Source organism: Bufo bufo, chromosome 1 (assembly GCF_905171765.1).
Source record: "Bufo bufo chromosome 1, aBufBuf1.1, whole genome shotgun sequence".
Lineage (NCBI taxonomy): Eukaryota > Metazoa > Chordata > Amphibia > Anura > Bufonidae > Bufo > Bufo bufo.
In genome coordinates, this window is record NC_053389.1 from 718,980,553 (window position 1) to 718,997,367 (window position 16,815).

General features: G+C 44.9%; 1 protein-coding gene across 1 annotated transcript in view; it reads left to right on the forward strand.

Annotated features, from left to right (window-relative positions):
- The window catches only part of SMAD6 (SMAD family member 6), a 69,169-nt gene extending 54,689 nt beyond the window's left edge, over positions 1-14,480 (forward strand). Inside the window, exons 3-4 of the mRNA XM_040414302.1 lie at positions 2,220-2,288; positions 13,175-14,480. Of these exons, the coding sequence (XP_040270236.1) occupies positions 2,220-2,288; positions 13,175-13,716 (611 nt within the window). The 3' untranslated portion in view covers positions 13,717-14,480. The remainder of the gene's footprint in view (positions 1-2,219; positions 2,289-13,174) is intronic.
- The last annotated feature ends 2,335 nt before the right edge of the window (positions 14,481-16,815 follow it).

Sequence of the window (16,815 nt, forward strand, 5' to 3'; positions counted from 1 at the left end):
GAGTTATTTCTGTCATTATACAAGATATACTCACCTTCTATGGCTTGCACCCGACTCCCTCGCAGGCTGGATCCAGACAGGATGGCGCGAAACTTGCTCCTCCTCTATCCGACGCAGGCGCAGACAGGATATCCGGATCAGTCGATGCGTCATTCTCCGGAAGATTTAAAGTCGGATCCGTCCTTAATACAAATCAATGGGACTTAAGGACGGATCCGGCGTTACGGCTAATGATACGGCTTTTGAGACGGAGAAGAAAATTATGCATGCTACGGTTTTTCATTTCGACGGAAACGTCGAAAAGACTGAAGCGGAGCCATCCTGATGCATCCTGAAGGACGGACTCTCCATTCAGAATGCATGGGGATAAAACTGATCAGTTCTTTTCCGGATTTGAGCCCCTAGGACGGAACTCAACGCCGGAAAAGAAAAACGCAAGTGTGAAAGTACCCTTAGCTGGTGTAGGATGGTCTTTGAAGCTTTGTAACTATCTATCATTTTATCGGAGCTGCATAAACACATCCACCGACTTGATGCTGTACTCAAGGCACTGGCTGCTTCCCTAGCCTGGTCTCCGCATCACCGAATACACCGTATTTAATAGTGTGCACGTATATCATGAAAAAGCATCAACAAGGATACATCTAATGTTAAAGGGGTTGTGCGATGTAAAATTGTATTATGGCAAACTGCTGTGGGGCTCTCCTTTATCAGCCCCCTCCAGTGTACTCCTTCGTTTCCTCCGGTCTGCAGCATGGGTGCATGATCACATTTTGCCAAAGGAAAAAATTAAATTTGAAAACCTCTTTAACCTTAAAGGGCTTCTCTCACCCCCAAACCCCTTTTTTTTTTTTTTTTTTTTTTTCTTTTTTTTTTTTTTGGGCTTGTTAAAATCCCTTTATAACGACTATTCCCTATATAGGGCTCTTACCTTTTGGCTGTGGCTTCTTTTCCTTTAAAAAACGATCTTTTAAAATATGCAAATCACTTCACTACCAGCAAGTAGGGAGTCTACTTGCTGGTAGCCGCCGCAAAAAACCGCCCCCTCGTCCTGTTGATTGACAGGGCCAGCGAGCGCTCTCCTCCTCCGGCTGGCCCTGTTATCATTTCAAATCCCGCGCCTGTCTTCATTCAGCGCAGGCGCTCTGAGAGAAGGAGGCTCGCCTCCTCAGCACTCCCTCAGTGCGCCAATGACGTCTTCTCTTTCGGTGACGTCATCGGCGCAGGCGCACTGAGGGAGTGCTGAGGAGGCGAGCCTCCTTCTCTCAGCGCGCCTGCGCTGAATGAAGACAGGCGCGGGATTTGAAATGATGACAGGGCCAGCCAGAGGAGGAGAGCGCTCGGTGGCCCTGTCAATCAACAGGACGAGGGGGCGTTTTTTTGCGGCGGCTACCAGCAAGTAGACGCCCTACTTGCTGGTAGTGAAGTCATTAGCATATTTTAAAAGATCGTTTTTTAAGGAAAAGAAGCCACAGCCAAAGGTAAGAGCCCTATATAGGGAATAGTCATTATAAAAGGATTTTAACAAGCTCAAAAAAAAAAATAAGGGTTTTGGGGGTGACAGAAGCCCTTTAAAGGGTTGTCTCACTTCAGCAAATAGCTTTTATTATGTAGAGGAAGTGAATTCAAGGCACTTACTAATGTATTGTGATTGTCCATAATGCTTTCTTTGCTGGATGGATGCATTTTGCACTGCTCGTTTCCATGGTTACGGCCACCCTGCACTCAGTCAATGGTGGTCGTGCTGGCCTCTCTGTTGGACCGTGGAAATGCAGTGCTTTTTCCTATAGTGTACAAGCGCGACCACCACTGATGGATTGCAGGGTGGTCTGTAACCATGGAAACCAGCAGTGTATAATGTGATGGCCAAATGAATCAAACTAGCAAAGGAGGCAATATAGACATTTCACAATACATTAGTAAGTGCCTTGTATTAACTTCCTCTGCATAATAAATGTCATTTGCTGAAGTGAGACGACCCCTTTAACTGTCCGCTTTTACAGACTGTGAAATTTAGTTTATCAGCAAGTGGCCCGATCTTGTAGAAGTATAGACGTAGCAGACTGATGGGTGGCCTCAGCTAGGGCCGGCTTCACAGTAGTTTAAGCACAACTTTGTCTGAATATGATAGAACCTCATAAATTTATTTTAACCCAATCCACCTAAGAAGTTGTTTTATGGATGATTTGGTTAACTGCATTTTCTGCCTCTCCTTGCAGATCTCTCCGATTCATACACTGAAATGGATGCGTCAAGTTCCCTGTGTATCACTGCTGGTGATGTCCCAGGTATGTACAGTACCCACTCAAGGAAATTTATCACACCCTGCACTCCTGAATTCTGGCTTCAAAAAGTTGCAAAATAGGACCTTTGCGGATTATTATTATTATTATTATTATTAATTTTTTTTAGTTACTTGCGCAAATGTTTTGTGACTTTTTGCATTGCTACACCACTCACTCCAGTTTAGAAAAAATAAACTCTCACCTGTCCACGTCCGGCTGCTCCTCCATTCCCAGCCAATTTCAGGCCCCACAGGACCAATACGCAGCTTAGACCCGTGACTGCTGCAGCCAGTCAAGGCCTCAGTGCTCACATTGGCTTGAAGGTACATGACTGTTTAGATGTAGTGTGCAAGCTGCTGTGATTGGCCGCAGTAGTCACAGGAGCAAGCCACTTCCTGGTCCTGTGGTAATGGAGTGGCAGTGGTACCGCGGACAGGTGAGTGTTTGTTTGTTTTGGTTTTTTTTTAAGTTCGGTGGACAGGGTAGGTCCCCAGAGGCTGTCAGCTTGAAGGCCGGACAACCCCTTTAACATCTCATTTGCATATGGATTGAATGTACTTTTTCTCCAGAATGATGACTGATTCCCTTTAAATGTATGGTCTCATCATTGTTACTATATGCTTTCTCCTTAATCTCACATTCTTTATACGCTTTTTATGTCTTTTGCCGTATTTTGTTTCATATTCAAAATCATTGTATCTGTCACCAAACAGCCATTCTACATTGTGACCTGGCAAGGTTAACCATGAGACCCAGTAATTTAGTATTTTTAATAGAACGTACTGAAATCCCCATCAGCAGCCATGACATTAATAGATCTTTTAGTACAGTCACAAAGAAATGCCTGAGCCGATCCCTAATCTTTATGGGGACAGGTCCAGACAGCATGAAGTCATTAGAGGAGTGGGAGGAAGACTAGCTGTTTGACAAGGGATGAGACGGGATCAGAATTGTGAGTGGCAAGACCCAGCATTTCCCCACACCGTGTCCTCTCAATCCTGTCTGCGACACGAAATCTGTGGTCTTAGTCCCGTTTATTAGGATCCCCATAGTAAAGGACATATATTTATTCAGTTGACATATGGTAGTGTCTTTACAGACTATATCCAACTATTTTAGATTCTGAGACTAATTTTAGTCATACCTGCTCAGTCTGTAGTAACGCGCTCCCTCTACTAGAAGGTTGCTGTATCTGTGTAGTTCCGGTGAGGGTGCTACACCTGAGCAGCTGATCGGCAGCGGGTGTGTGGGGTGTAGGACCTTGCCGATCAGCTAGGGATGGCGTATAAGGAGTACCGTTTGGACAACTCCTTTGAAATAGAATCTGTAGAGGTACAGGTTTATATCTCTCTCTCTCCTCCCCCCCCCCCCCCCATACACGTGCATGCCCAGCCAAGCATGCATATTCTTATGAATGGGGAGATAGCTGCTGCCAGACACCTGGAACAAAAGGATCGACAGTTCAAATTCAGCTGTCTGAACCTTATCGGGAAGCCGTTTTATAGCTAATACGTATGACCTGCTTATGAATGTGCCTCTGTTAAACCTACAACAACCCACAATTGCAACACATCAATCCTCAGAAAAAAACATAAAGCAAACACCAGAAATGAGGATACTGTTTATATAAAAATTAATAATTTTATTGAATTGCATCAAACAATAAATATCACTTGTAGTCAAAAGGGATGGGATATAGAAAAACGAGCCTCTAAAAAAAAAATGGGCTCAACAATGCGGAGAATCGCATTGGAGGAAAATCGCACCTTGAGCAGCCGCGGTTCACAAAATGATGACTAGTCGGGTGACAATCACATTGATAATGGATAACAATAATAGTAATATATCACCTCAAATCTCTAACATCATTATCCAAAAACATCCTTTCACCCGCCTCAATCTAGAGCTCAAGTTGACTATCAGACTACGGCGATATCTTGTTATATATCTGATGGGCAGGGCCTATAATCATAGTTACTCCTTTACACTGGGTAATTGTAAGGGCGAAACGCGGGTCGAGGTTGAGGCATTTGGGGATCCATCTCACCGCGAGCAGCAGCAATATGGGTATGTGACATGGAGACTGGCGGAATTACCTAGTGTAAAGGAGTTACTATGATTATAGGCCCTGTCCATCAGATATAAAACAAGATATCGCCGTAGTCTGATATTCAACTTTTTTTAGAGGCTCGTTTTTCTATATCCCATCCCTTTTGACTACAAGTGATATTCATTGTTTGATGTAATTCAATAAAATTATAAATTTTTATATAAACCGTATCCTCATTTCTGGTGTTTGCTTTATGAATGTGCCTGTTACTGAGAAATGCTGCTTTTTCTAATATGTGACTGAATAGTTTGGTGCAATGAGGATGTTACCGTTGCACTTCACTGCACCAGAATTTCTGCTTCTTATCGTTGCCAGCCCTGCGCCCTAGCTTTGAATCACCGGGCAAGGCAGTGTAATCTCGACTGGCCCTGTGTTACTGCGTGTTTGCCATAGCTTCGAGAATCGGTGCATGCGCAGTACAGGCCTGATGATTGCCAGGGCTGAAGTCATCTGCTTCACTGCTCATGCGCCGATTCTCGAATCAAATCTGCACACCAGCCTGTTGAGACTATTTTTGCAGTTTTCAGTATGTATACTGGATGTTGAAAAGCTAGTTGGGAAGGAAACACTGGTGGCACGCATGGTAGCTCATCAGATGAAGTTTCGCTTGGTGTTCTTGGTCTTCCCATATATATTGGGTTCCCGGTGCTTTAAGTGTGTCCAGCTATTGTTTATTGCCTTTGCTGGGTAAAGTCAACTACATGCTTTATGTGTGTTAAATGTCATGTCGGGCATTTCTTCACACGGTGTAAATGTTTTTTAAGGACAGGCCCCCTGGTTCTCATCTGTTATTGTCTTAGAAGTTTTCAGCCCTGTGAAACAGGAAACCCATTGTCCTGTGTAGTGCAGGGAATATCCCCAGTCGCCAACCATTCTAATAACCTTTCCTATAGTAAGAAGTCTTTGTAGAGAGGGGAGGCTATGAATAGATCACATGCATCCAGATTCACACTGAATCCACTGCTGGCATTTATTAGAAAAGTCTGCTACCTGCTTTCTACAGCTGGCTTTAAAGGGAACCTGCCACCATGAAAATGCAATGTGATACAGCAGGAGGAGCTGAGCAGACTGATATATAGTTTTATAGGCAGAGATGCAGTTATGCATTTAAAGGGAATGTGTGATCAGATCACTTTTTATGTTTAAAATATTTTGAAAGAATTCTGATGGTTTATTTAAAACCAAAAATCCAGCAGTTTTCACACTGGCCACTAAGCCTAATAATAAGTGCCACTTCTTGGTCTGCACAGATCTCTTTTTATTGTAGTTATCTACTTATCCTGTCATTCTAATCCTGCCTGTAATGATATCACCTCTGTGTACAGATAAGACTGGATCCACCATTCACAATAGGTGAATGTCGGAGCTTATCTAGTCTTCCCTTGTACAATGACCTCTACACAGGTCACAGAGCATGCCTTGAAAACTCTCCCATAGAAGTCAATGAGGTCCCCTCCTGACCATTGTGACTATGGCCCATGGGGCTGCCATAAGCCAATTTTCTTACTGCGGATGTTAAGAACAGCTCAGGCAAGATGGCAGCCCCCATAATCATTTTCAGGAAAAAAATAAAAATCTACAACCAGAAAATAAAAACAGATTAGAAAAAAAGATGTCACAATCTGGTTTTAACTGGCAGATAAAACTTTTGGTGGCACATTTCCTTTAAGTTCTTGCTCATTCTGCCCTTTGGAGTCCAGGAGGCGGTCCTATCCGTGATTGACAGCCTTCCCTCTGACTGTATACAGAGATGGCTGTCAATCACTGATGGGACCGCCTCCTGGACTTCAAAGGGCAGAATGGGCAAGAACTTAAAAAAAAATACCGGTTTTTCAGAAAATATTCAGTATAAACTATATATCAATCTGCTCATTTACTCCAGCTTCAGAACATGCTGCCTGCAGCTCAAACACCATGTTCAACAAGACAGGTTCCCTTTTAAAGGGCATCTGTCAGCAGATTTGTACCTATGAAACTGGCTGACCTGTTACATGTGAGGGCACGGTGGTTGCAGAGAGGTGTAATGGCAACGCCCTCATTGCTCCTAGAGGCTCATTTGCATATAGTAAAACATCATTTTTCTCAGCAATGCGGACACATAAGAACATGGGACCAACACAGATGCCTTCAGCTACCAAGTGCACATGTAACAGGTCAGTCAGTGTCATAGGTACCAATCTGCTGACAGATGCCCTTTAAGCAGCCATTTTTATTCCTTCACCCTGCCAAAAAAGGGAAGTGGATTGAATTAGAGATGGCAAAGAAAAAAGAGAGGAGCAGTTAATAAGAGTTGGTGCAGGCAATATTACAGGACAAGAAATGCCTGCTCGTTTCCATATGTACCTACTACTAGGTCTGCTTATAAAGGAGGTGTTCACACACGCCTTCCATGTATGCTGGAACGTACTTTATTTGATTGCTCTACGTCCTATACCCATTGATTTATTGTCCTGCCTCCCATTCACCTGTGGACTTCCGCCATGTTCCTTGGATGAAAGCTGTTGGCACTAGGCTAATTCTGATCCACGCGTTTCACACAGACTTGCATCGCCTCTACTATTCCGAGGTGATGAATCCGTTCCTTTCATCGGTCACATTTCACATCCATAAACAGCAGCCTATGTATCACGGCAAAGAATGTCTAAGCTACAGATTTTTCACGTCCTTTCCATTATAGATGAAGAGACTCCTTCACCAGGAGTTGGTATTTCCTAGCCCTTCACATACCGGACCACCGTCCCTCTGCCCCCTACTTATACTTTTTGCCTACTCCTCGCTTTTCTGACCCACCTTTCAAGCAGTCATTTCTTCCGCTCCCCCACCCAACATTCCTCGTCCTTGCTCCAGTTAAATTCCTCTTGTTTTACTTTCTCCCTTGCTGCCTTGATGTTCTCCTCCCCTCCTATACATTCCTCTGCTTTCCCCCCAGATCTCTCAAGCCCTTGCTTCTCTCTGGAAGACGTGCCCTGCTCGGCACAGGCAGGATATGGAAGCAATGCAGAATGGAGCCAGCAATTTCACACTGCTCAGCCTGTGCTTGGGATGAGGCTGCTGCGGGATGTTTATTTGAGGGCAGGGTAACCTCAGACAAACATCCTGCTTTTATCCTGCTTCTAAACCAAAACCTCTGCACAGACGCGACCGCAGGATCCTGACTGTGTAAGGAGGGGAGTACGAATGTGCGCCTGTGTGTGCATACTATGCTATTCATATACCTGTGCCTTCATGGACTCTAAAGAGGCCTGTGAACCCAGCCTAAGGCCTCCATGCAAACAACCGTATTTTGGTCGCACTCAGACACATTCATTTCTATGGGTCCACAAAAGAAAAACTGATATCATCTGCGTGCTGCCTGCATCTGTGCGGCTGGGCCACAAATGATAGAACCTGTCCTATTGTCGTTTAGGCCTGAGACACCCATTTTTATGACCTTTTGGGGTTTCCAGCGTTCAGACCTCCAACAGTCTAGGAGTTATCTTCTATCTTGTGGGTAGGCGATAATGTCATCTAACCAAAATAGCCCTTTGAAACTGAGAAATCTCTTAAAAGAAAAAAGTGTCTCTGGAGCTCAATCGTGTCCTCTCTCCTCATTCTCGCTGGCATGTGTCTGGCTGTAAGACAACTGGCTGCAGCAGGAACCTTCCCATTGTCTTCCCTCTTTGGCCACGTTGACTAAGCCCCACCCGCTGAGGCATTTACTAGCTGAAAATCCGAACAGATTGACCTCTGTGTTCTGTGTGGGATTTCTGCAAGATATTGCAAGGCCAGCTTCACACTAGCGCTAGAGATCCGGCAGGCTGGAATCTGGAATGAAACTAATGAACATTGCAAACCATACCCACTTTCCCACCCACTTTTCAAAAATAAAGTGAATTATGGTATAAGAATGGAAAATGTTGCACAATTTTTCTGTAGGCAAGCCCAAAAGGTCTCAAAGCCCTATTGTGCGACTTTTTGAAGCAAGAATTCTGCAGTGAAGGACGTGATAAATTCCCCCCAATATGTCCATACTTTAATTTGCGTGCAGCAGGTTTACAGTATTTAGCAAAACTGCCCTGCTTATACATTCAAGTCACATTATTATGACCACTTCCTACTTTCGATGTCGGCAGCGCGTAGCTCATGAAGGATTGGGTATAGAAGTTGTCGTGAGCTGGCTTGGTGGGTATATAAGGTGTGTTGAGCTGGCTTGGTGGGTATATAAGGTGTGCGATAGCCTGTCTGCGCACACATCCCTCGCTGCTGTCAATGGTAAAAGGTGGTGATTTATCAGAGTTGCAAAAAGGGGTGATTATTGACTTTCGGGCCGCGATTGTGCAGTTTGTGAGCTTTTATTGTGCTGCTGTGGGGCAAGTGTCATGAATGGACAAATGTCAGCATTGTGAGAAAGCGACGTGGACACTGCAGGGCACCACGTGTCACTGATGTGAGAGGTGAACGTCAGCTATGAAGGTGTGCGAGGGGAACTGATACACTACAGTGGAGCAGGTCACCCTGAAAATAAACTAGGGGCTACCAGACATGTGTCTAAAACATCAGATCAGTGAATCCTACTGGGGCTCTGAGGCAGCCGGATGCTCACTGCACCTCTGCAAACAAAGTTGCATTAGCAGAAAAGGCTTCAGTTTTCACGGCAGTATTGGAAGTGGACCTCCACTGATTGGCAAAGGATTTCCTTCTCGAGTCAGGTTTTCTGCTTCATCAAACGGATGGACGTTGGCGTGTCAGGAGAAAAACGTCAGAGAAGAAACTCCCTGCAACCATTGCTGGATGAACACAAGCTGCTGGCGGCAGTGTTATAGTCGGGGCATTATTTTCATGGTACAGTCATCCTTGTGGAAGGCACTCTCAGCCGATTTGGGTATGAATCCATCCTTGCAGATCATGTACACCCTTATATGTCTTCCCTGGAGTGGATGGGATCTTCCAGCAAGACATTGTGACATGTCATACGGTTAGAAATGTCAGACATTGGTTGGAAGAGCATGACCAAGACTTCCAAGTACTACCCTGGCCCCCTAATTCTCCAGATTTGAACCTAGTTGAGTGTTTGTGGGACCACCTTGATGTTTGTGTTTGCTCTATGGATCTTCCCCCACACACCCTCCAGCAGCTGTGGGACCCCCATGATGTTTGTGTTACCTCTATGGATCTTCTCCCGCACACCCTCCAGCAGCTGTGGGATGCACTGCAGTCAGCATGGATCCAGATACCTGTGACAACCTACCAGCACCTTACTGAGTCACTTACTGCACACGACGATCACTGTATATTAGCTGGTGGTCATAATAACGTGACTCGACTGTGTAGAAAATAAAGGTTGGTACGTAGATGTATCAGGGAGTTAATAAACAAAAAACTATTTGTACACTGAACATCAGTCGGTCACAGTCTTGCTATGTTCATCACATAAGATGCACCTCGCTCAGTGAAATGCCTCTGGTTATTATGTCATTACATAAGTCCCTTGGCAGGAAAGGTTATGCCCTACCCCCTCTCTGATTTTTGCCAGGAAGACTGAGAAGATTTAGGATATGCGCACTCTACAGGAGCCGTCTCCTTTCAGACCACAAGAGCCCTTTGATGTCCTTTCCAAACTGCTGTCACAGACTTTCCATTTAGGCAGGAACAGCCAGGCCTAAAAGTAGAATCATATGGTTCTCTCCTGAGGGAAGGGTCCCCAGGGGCTGTCTTGAGATCAGAAAAATGAGTGGGCCCTGAAGGCAACTCGCGGATTTTCCTGGGGGATGCTCAGTGACAGAGGATCATTGTCATTTACGTTCTAAAACGGTAATGTCAGGAGGACGTCCTGAGAACGTCCTCCAAGCTGTGTATGGTTACTTAATTCATTTCGTTTGAGCACTACTTCATTACCAGACCCTGTTTATTTTAGGGTGACCTCTCCCGTACGTCTTAAACGTATGTCTCTTACAGGCTTTGCGTTGATCCCTTCCCCTTGCCCTACTTTTCTCTCGATGGCAGCAGGAGGAGGCAGCTTCCTGTGCAAGGGGCCCAGGGTAGGGTATGAGGTCTGGCATAGTGGAGTAACCCTAATCAGGCTCTGGTATCCTTCTCCTGAACATTTCGCTCAGGTCTTATCTCCTTCCTCTTCCCTCCCTCACTCAGCTTATCACTTCAGTTAATTGAAAACCAGCAAGCTGCTCCTGCAGAAAGGGATTTGCACCTTCTTAAAGGGGCACAGCGCACATTTTAATCTCACAAAGTTTTTTTTTTTTCCTTTTTTGCAAAATTATTTTCATCTGGCTTACAAGATAAGCCTGCCCTAGCATGGACAGACGGGCCAAGATCTATATTCTTAAAGAAATGCAGAAGTAAAATGCTATGTATCAGTCATAGATTGTATGTAGTGTAACGACAATAGACAGCAAATGTGTAAGCAGTAAAAAACACGGCAAAACAGACCCTCAAAAAACACGGATGAAGTCTGTGTGACATCCGTATTGCATCTGTGTTTTTTTCCGCATCTGTTGCTCCGTTCCATGGCCCCGGAAAAATTATAGATCATGTCCTATTCTTGTCCGTTTTGTGGACAAGAATAGGCTATTCTCTAATGGGCCGCCCGTTCCGCAAATTGTGGAAGGCACACGGGCGGCATCCGTGTTTTGCGCACCGCAAAACATGGCACGTTTGTGTGAACGAGCCCTTAGAGGGGTTCTCCAGGATTTAACAACTGATGACCTATCCCTAAGAGAACTCAGAATTATCAGATCAGCCAGTGTCTGGCACCCCGCACCCCGGCAATCAGTTGTTCCTGAGTAGTGTTGAGCGAACTTGTAATTTTTTTCAAGTTCGGCGTACAAGGTTCGGGTTATCTAAGAATTCCGTTATGGATTCCACTACCACGGACCATAATTTATGGTCCGTGGTAGTGGAATCCATAACAGAATTCTTAAATAATCCGAACCTTGTAAGCCGAACTGGAAAACACTGGTTCGCTCATCCCTGTTCCTGAGTGGTGCTGGTATTACACCGCTTCATTCATTGTGTAGTGGAGGGAGTTGGTTACTGCAGCACTGCTGACTGGGAGTGGTCCTGCCGTAACCAGCTCCATCCACTACACAGTGGTAGGTCCTGCGCCATATTTACTCCCGACCAGCTGCTCACCGGATGCACAGGGTGTGGGAGCTCCACCAGTCTGATATTGATGACCTTTCCTAGTTGATAAATCCTGGAGAATCCCTTTAATTCTGCAACCTCCAGAGCTGAAATCAGAGGCTGCTTTGGTGATGTACTATTTGGCAAGTGGAGTCTTTATACCAGATACCACTTGGTAATCAGAGTTTCAGCAGCTCAGCTCCACTGTATTGGCATGTCACACTTTTGGGGGAAGATTTATCAAACTGGTGTAAATGAAAACTGGCTTAGTTGCCCATAGCAACCAATCGGATTCCACCTTTCATTTTCCAAAGAAGCTTGGAAAAATGAAAGGTGGAAATTCAGTGGTTGCTATGGGCAACTAAGCCAGTTTTCCTTTACATCAGTTTTGATAATTCTACCCCTTGTTGTTTTGGCAGAATTTCTTCTTTTATTTTTTCAATCTTGGGCCCCTTTCACATGAACGAGTTTTCTGCAAAGGGTGCAATGCGTGACGAGAACGCATAGCACCCGCACTGAATCCTGACCCATTCATTTCAATTGGTCTGTGTACATGAGATTTTTTTTAATATTTTTTTTTTTTTTCACGCATCAGTTCTGCGTTGCGTGCAAAATGCAGCATGTTCTATATTCTGGCTTCATAGAAGTGAATGGGTCTTCAGGTGCGTACACAATGCGTTTTTCACTGGCGGTTGCTAAGAGATGTTGTTTGTAAACCTTCCGTTTTTTTTATCGCGCGTGTGAAAAACGCATCAAAACGCATTGCACTCGCGCGGCAAAAACTGAACGCAATTGCAGACAAAACTGACTGAACTTGCTTGCAAAATGGTGCGAGTTTTACTGAACGCATCCGGATCTAATCCGTCACGCTCGTGTGAAAGAGGCCTTAAGGCCCATTCAGATGGCCGTAGTGCTTTGCAGATCCACAAAACACGGATACTGGACGTGTGCGTTCTGCAATTTGCGGACCGCACATGGCCACAACCATAATAGAAAATGCTTATTCTTGTTCGCAATTGCGGACAAGCTCTCTTTTCCACGCAACGGAACCATTGCGTGCTGTCTGCATCTTTTGCTGCCCCATTAAAATGAATGGGTCCGCACCTGGCAGAACAGATGCGGACTCGTTCATACGGCCGTCTGAATGAGCCCTTAAGAAGGTTACAAATAATAATAAAGAGAAACACAAATAAAACACAGAACCTGGTGAATACACTGCAGCATCACTTCTATGAACATACCCTAAGGCCCCATTCACACAAAATCTGCCACATATTCCTTGATCGAAGCCGTCGTCGTTTCTGAATGGAGCTAATCCATGAACGGACACTGCCAGCCATGCAAACTGCAGTGGGGTCTACCATTAAAAACAGTGGAAGGAGAACTCTGAGCAGCTGCCACCTAAATTTTGGCCTCAAAAGACTGTGTGAACAGGGCCTTATGACTATTACTGAAGATAAGCTTACCAACAGTTTCCTATGACATCCAGTAGAATTTGGAATGAAGGTCTGAGTCCTATTATATGCTGGACTGAGAATACACGCAGTAAAGTGATGCTTGATGTTTTTAGCCCTTTATCAACTTTTTGTAATCAATTTATCTTTCAGGTACATTGTTATAACGTTTATTAACTTCAGTATTTATTTTTCTTTTCTCTCTACAGTAGACACCAGTCTGTCTTTCGACTCCAGTAAGCAGGGCCATTGGTGCAGCGTGGCGTACTGGGAGCACCGGACACGCGTGGGCCGCCTCTATGCTGTGCGTCAGCCTTCAGTCAGCATCTTCTATGATCTACCTCAAGGGAGCGGCTTCTGCCTGGGCCAGTTGAATCTGGAGAATCGGAGTGAGGCTGCGTCCAGGACACGAGGGAAGATCGGACTGGGTATTGTGCTAAGCAAGGAGCCGGATGGGGTGTGGACCTATAATCGCAGCGACCACCCTATTTTTGTAAACTCTCCAACGCTTGATTCACCCAGCTGCCGGTCCCTTGTTGTACGCAAGGTGATGCCCGGCTATTCCCTCAAAGTGTTTGACTATAAGAAGTCGTGCATCCTACAGCATCTCCCCGCGCCCCCGGAATATGCAGATGGACCGTATGACCCTAACAGTATACGCATCAGTTTTGCTAAGGGCTGGGGACCATGCTACTCTCGCCAGATGATCACCTCCTGCCCCTGCTGGCTGGAGGTGTTGTTAGGACGGTAGCAGCCAGTCCACTGGTTTTTTGCCATTTTTTGTTTCTTCTCCATTCAGTTGATGTATTAACATCGAAGGATACAGACCACTTCCAGCTGACCGATTAGTTAGTAAGGCCCCTGGTTAACCCCTCTTCTGTCATAGAGGCATGCATTACCTGGTTTATAATCTACACGCGTGTTAATAATGCACATCATGCCTCATTGCCAGAAGATGGGCTTTCCAACATCAATACACGATGGAACTGAGGAGCCATTTCCTTCTTTGGGATTTAACCTTGATTTAGCCCCGTTTCCTCATGCTCTTGGCTGTAGCTGCCATGTTATCCTGCATGTTTGAAGAACACGGCTGTGAACACCCTGATGCCGCACAACTATGCACATGGTTACAAGATGACACCTCTGTGGATCTGCGTCATGTCACATTAACCTTTCCGGTGCCATAAGAATGAACCTCTTCTTGCCACAAGGACCTGGACTGCCTTTTTTTTTTTTTTTTTTTTTTTAACTTTGCAATGTACTGCAGGTCCTTGGTATTAAAATAGTTAATTTCCTTTTGAAGGAGGCATCCACACTACTACACACACTTCTCACAAAAAAAAGGACTCTCCCAAATACCGTGCCCTAGATTTAATATAAAATGTTTATATATTATATGGAAAATATATATTATACTTGTAAATACGGAGTCATTTTTACAATGTCATTATTTATGTATGGTGCAATGTGTATATGAACCTAAGTACAAATAAAATGCACTTTGGCTTTTACAGTTCTTCCAGCACAGAATCAATAGACGAAAACCAGTGTAGTGAAAACGCACGTGAAATTTATCTTAACGGTTCACTTCATGGGTGGCCAGAGGCAATTTAAAGGGGTTAATAGGGTTTCAATTAAAGAAAAAGGCTATGCTTTGTATTATGAAAAGTTGTACCATTTTCAAGTATACTTTTTGTAATCAATTTCTCACAAGAGTTAAAGGGTGCAGGGGTAGGATAGGTCATCGATATCTGATCTTCAGGTGTCCGACACCCAGCACCCCTGCCGGGCAGCTGGTCGAGGAGGAGGCAGCGCTCCATGCGAATTGTCGCTTCCTGTTCATTACACTGCGCGTCGTCTCCTGTGGAGCAGCGGCGTAGTGTATTTACAAGTATTCGCTCCATTCAGGTGAATGGAGCGAGTACTTATCATTACACTGCGTTTTTTTCCGAGACGGCGGGCAGTGTAATGAAGAGTAAGTAGTGCCTTCTCCTGTTTCTCTCCCTGCTTGCTGCTGATATGTCGACAGTGAGCAGTAAGACAGACAGGAGACGGCACATGCGCAGGACGCGTGCCTTCTCGTCATACAGCTGATCAGTGGTGGTGTCGGACCCCGGCTGTTCTGATGTTGATGATCTAACCTGAGGATAGGCCATCAATACTAAAAGCTTTGCTTGCTGTCATTCAGTGGGAACCTTCTTTGTTTGCTTTCAGTGGATAATAATCTGCTTATGTGACAGACCAGGTGTGGACAGTCTAATTGCAGCTGCATTGCATAGCTGTGCGCACCCCACCAGCAAACTGCTGCTATTTTCCTTAAAAATTCACTATTGTTAATGGCCGTGCAGTTTTGCCAGTAAAAATACAAAACCGTGTGGCCACGAACAATAGGCAAGCAGCTGAGAATGAATTATTAAAGGGGTGTTCCGAGACTTTTATACTGATGACCTGTCCTCTGGATAGGTCATCAGAATGTGATCGTTGGGTTTTCTGACACCCATGACCCCCGCCGATCACCTGTGCTCGCAGTAGCACCTTGGCCTTCTCTTAGCTCACCAAGCGCAGAGCCATACATTATATAGCGGAAGTGCTTGTTATCGCAGCCCCATTCGCTTCAATGGGGCTGAGCTGCGCCTAGGCCACGCGACGTCACCGGGCTAAGCTGTGAGAAGGCCGCTGTGCTACTGCAAGTGCCTTCTCAAACAGCTGATTGACGTGGATCCCAGGTGTCAGATCCCCACGATCAGATACTGGTGACCTATCTAGTATAAAAATCTCAGAAAATAAGGTAAGTGCTGCTGACATGCGGAAGAATGATCATATTAACAATAGCTTGTTACCATGCAGTAGGATGATTGTTACACTTAAATGTCCTTTAGGCCTCTTAGACACGAGCGAGTTTCCCACGCGGGTGCGATGCGTGAAGTGAACGCATAGCACCCGCACTGAATCATGACCCATTCATTCCAGTGGGTCTGTGTACATGAGCGGGTGTTTTTTTTTTGTTTTGTTTTTCACGCATCAGTTCTGCGTTGCATGAAAAACGTAGCATGTTCTATATTCTGTGTTTTACACGCAGCCCCATAGAAGTGAATGGGGCTTCAGTGAAAAAACGCATTGCATCCGCAAACCAGTGCGGATGCAATGCATTTGTCACTGATGGTTGCTAGGAGATGTTGTTTGTAAACCTTCAGGGTTTTTTTATCACGCACATCAAAACACATTGCACCGCGTGGAAAAAACTGAACTGAATGCAAAACTGACTAAACTTTCTTGCGAAATGGTGCAAGAAAGTGCAGTGCATCTGTGTGTCCATCCTATTCAGTACAGATTTTGGATCCACTGGAGGGAAGTAAGGGAGAATCTTACTGAATGCCTGTTTCTTTAAATTGATCTGTTATGATCCATTTGAGGGGGGGAGACGAGACGTAATATTCCACAATGCAGATACTCACAGGAAGTCCAGAAAAAAGATTTGCCCCAAGTTTCCTACTAAGAACCTCCAAAAATCGGAATGCATTTGGCATACAGAGGATTTTAGGATTAGTGCTCGTTGACCTTGATCTAGGTGACTACATGCACTTGTCCTGTTCACCTGTTAGGGTTTCCTCACATGTATTATGTAGGGGAAGTTGAGTGCACTGGATGTGTGTTGTCCTATTTTATCATACAACCACTGGAGTACAGGATACATTAGTAGTCTGACCATCCTGTGGATGTTTAAATTGGACAAGTTTGACAATTGGATAGGTCCGTAATTGATCTGTCAACAGATGACCACGCAAACCGGTTTAGAAAATTAAAGACTTTGTCCAAACATTATCTCATCTGTTTGATTCAGTTTAAAGGT